The 3,764-nt window shown below is 40.5% G+C and overlaps 1 protein-coding gene across 4 annotated transcripts in view; it reads right to left on the bottom strand.

The window, feature by feature from the left end:
* Nucleotides 1–1,730: 1,730 nt before the first annotated feature.
* The window catches only part of LOC119423414 (protein kinase C and casein kinase substrate in neurons protein 2), a 13,118-nt gene continuing 11,084 nt past the window's right edge, over nt 1,731–3,764 (bottom strand). For all 4 annotated transcript variants that reach the window (XM_037690801.1, XM_037690799.1, XM_037690802.1 and 1 more), the window contains exon 10: nt 1,731–2,418. In XM_037690801.1, coding sequence (XP_037546729.1) covers nt 2,306–2,418 — 113 coding nt within the window. In that variant the 3' untranslated portion in view covers nt 1,731–2,305. The remainder of the gene's footprint in view (nt 2,419–3,764) is intronic.

Raw genomic sequence — 3,764 nt, 5'->3', positions numbered from 1 at the left:
TGGTGTCTGATTTTAATTTTAAACTGACCACCTCTACTGCATCATCAACAGGAATGCACGTAAAGAGTGATGTGACATCAAAAGAGACCATTGTTTCATCAGTCTCCATGATGACATCCCTCACCTTATCCACAAAGTCCATGGTGTTCTGTATGTGGTGTTCTGAGCTGCCAAATAAAGGGATGAGTACAGACACCAGATATTTGGAAACATTGTAAGTGACCGAGTTAATCATACTAACAATAGGTCTTAAAGGTAAACCTTGTTTGTGGATTTTAGGTAAACCATACAGACTAGGTGTGGCCTCCCCTGGGTACAGTCGGTGGTACAGAATACGGTCAATAGCCTTGTCCTGCTCCAAATTTTTTAGCGGGGGGTGGGGGTGCACCCTGGACAGGTCACAAGTCCATCACAGGGACACAGAGAAAAACTGGACAAACTCTCTCACTCACACCTAGGGACATTTTAGAGTCACCAATCAGCCTAGCATGCATGTTTTTGGTCTGTGGGAGGAAACCGGAGTACCCGGAGAAAATCCACACATCCACACATGCAAACTACACCCAGAAAGGCCCCTGGCTGGAATTTGATCGAGCGACCTCCTTGCTGAGAGACGGCAGCTCTACCAGCTGTGCCACAGTTCACTGTCATCCACAAATCCTGGTTAAATCTCTATAATGTCAATCAGAAATGCTGCCGTCTTCTCTGAACCACAGCTCATTTGAAATGAACTGAGGCAAAGTGGAAAACTGTTTTATCATCAGGTAAATCAAAACGTAAATTTTTTTAGTAAAGGCTTTCCAAGTACTGGTAATAACGTACCATCCAGCCTGCAATCATAACACAATTTAAAATCCTCTAATGATATGGGGGTGCATTAGTGCCAATAGCCTGGATGTCTTTTTCAGAGAATGCCTTGCACATTTCAGCAAGACGATGTTAAACCACATACTGCATCCATTACAACAGCACGGCTTCATAGTTGCAGAGTCTGAACTGGCCTGCCTGCAATCCATACCTCTCGCTGATTGAAAACATTTCTCTGTCATGAAACAATAAATTCAGCAAAGACACGAGGAACAAGAACAAAACAAACAAAACAACAACAACTAGAAACTAGAATTCTGTATCAGACAAGAATGTGACAAAGTTCCTCCTGAAAACTTCCAACAGCTGCTCTCATCAGTTCCTAAACATTTACATTTTGTTGCTGAAGAGATCCGTAGGCAGCACGGTGGCGCAACTGGTAGAGCTGCTGCCTCTCAGCGAGCAGGTCCTTGGTTCAAACCCCGGTCCAGGGGCCTTTCTGGGTGGAGTTTGCATGTTCTCTCCGTGCATGCGTGGGTTTCCTCTGGGTACTCCGGTTTCCTCCCACAGACCAAAAACATGCATGTTAGGCTGATTGGTAACTCTAAATTGTCCCTAGGTGTGAGTGAGAGAGTGAATGGTTGTTTGTCTCGTTTGTCTCTATGCGTCCCTTTGATGGACTTGCGACCTATCCAGGGTGTACCCTGCCCCTCGCACAGTGATTGCTGGACATGGGCACCGGCGACCCCCATGACCCAAAATGGAACAAACGGGTAAAGATAATGGATGGATGGAAGAGATCCTTAATTTTTATTAACATTTTAAATGAAAACTACATTTGTTTTCTTCCCCAAAAGTTGTATAATTTCTTATTTCAAACATTTGACATGTTTACTCTGTGTCATTGTGAATAAAATGCTGGTTCATGAGATTCAATTTTTGTTTTTATTAATATTTTAAACAATGTTTCAATATTTTCATAAATGGAGAAATATATATGCAAAAACATTCACCTCTACATGTGCATTAGAGTAGCTTTATTTTGAAAATCCACTTTCTTTACTGTGACTTCTGTGCTCTTAAACATTATACTCTTGAAGTAAACATGAACACTGCATGCACGCAGCATTGTAAACCTGTGTCAGCATAATTCAAATAATATGGACACAAAAACTGAAAACAAACATTTTCTGTTGTTTTGTTTTTCTCGCTTCTTCTTGACAAGACTCAACACACACACACATCAGCATGCAAACACACACACACACACACACCCGTACAAGAAAACATTAGCCATAAAACAAGACATTCTAGTTTTAGTTGATCTTAAAACGACTCAAGCTAAACAAGTTAGAATATTAAGTCTTCGAAATTGTACATGTTAACATCTTAGACGTCAAACTGTGACTTTAAATAAATTGTTGCTTTAAGAATAGTATTAAAAATATTTGTGAGGAAAAAGACATTCAGGACGTCAGCTGCTGGACAGTCTGAACCGTCACTCTGCGACTTCAACGTAATTAGCTGGGTAGAAGCCCTCCTTCCCTCCGCTCAGGACCCCTTTACACCAGCCCTGGTCATCTTCCTCCTCGACCTTCAGGAAGATCTCACCTGCAGGGACAAACAAAACATTTCAGTAAGTTTTATAATAAGAATTTGTGAAAAGAATAAATGAAACAAAATTAGGGCATACACATGAAATCATTTTTACAGCTTTACCTCCAGACTGTCATTAAAAAAACTGAACTGATCTGTAAATCCACCAGACTCCTCTGACTATTTTTGTTTGTGTAATATACAATGTTTGCTGCCTCTTAGTGGTTTCTTTTTTTTATTTCCCTTTTGACTAGAACTTGAATTTAATTAGTAAAAGTCAAGGCGGCTGTGTGAGCATGAGGATTTTCTGAATTCTGCAAGGAGCCTTTTTTGAAAGAAGCATAGATGGGTTCATCATTTTGAGTGCCATAAATGGCCGTCTGAGGTCAAGATAAGGTGCTGGAGCCTGGAAATATTCTAAATACACTCAATAATACACTTAATACACTCAAACTGATAATATATTTCTTAAAGTAGGCCTTTTGGGAGCAAAGTTGCTGCTGTCTTTGTTCACATGCACTGTTTCTTAGACCAGCTGGGTCAAAGTAATGTTCAAAGTAATGTTTCAAAGTAATGTTCTTAATAGATGTATTTATTTTTTTATTTTATTTTATTAATTGTAGTTAGTGCAGTCTCAGTTTGGAAGTTGAGAAAGTTATTCAGTGATGATTATTAGAAGATATTTTGCCTTTTCAAACAATTAAAACCTCTTAACATTTTACAGCTATTCAAGAAAAAAACTCCATTGCAGACTTTTACAGTTATTATTAGTTTTTTTGCATCATACAATAAATTATTTTGTCATTATTTTACCATGAATGGTAATGTTCTGTTGGTTTATGTGTTCTTATACATATAAGGTTCCAGCGGGAACTGTTCTACAACAGACCATTCAGACGGTGAAACAGCCTGAACGAGAGGAAGAGAGACACTTGTTTTAATTTGGGTGGTTCATCAGTAACATTTTTTTCTGCTTGGGTGGCTGATGTGAAGGACTCTTGCATTCTGGGCCTGGACTTTTTTAGAGCCACCAGGTGAACCTGGAATCTGCTGCCGACAGGCCTGCGTATGAAGTTGACCCTACCTGACCATCAAGCTGTTTCAGTGCTGCTCAACACCACACACTGAGCAGCCCCTGGAGGTGGACAACACCATCTAGCCCACCAATGTCACCAGCATTGACCCCCACAGCAGCAAGGGAAGGTGCCAGAGGACTAAACAGGAGGGATCCATTCAGTCTGGGAGAAAAACTGAACTGGACTGGATGATGAGCAGGACAATGAGGTGGGTCTCACACACCTGGTTGAGGACCACATTGACACAGAGGATGCATGGTCGGATGGAGGGATATATATATATAT

This window comes from Nematolebias whitei, chromosome 17, assembly GCF_014905685.2.
Source record: "Nematolebias whitei isolate Nwh7 chromosome 17, NemWhi1, whole genome shotgun sequence".
NCBI classification, from domain to species: domain Eukaryota; kingdom Metazoa; phylum Chordata; class Actinopteri; order Cyprinodontiformes; family Rivulidae; genus Nematolebias; species Nematolebias whitei.
This window is presented reverse-complemented; position numbering and strand designations above follow the sequence as displayed.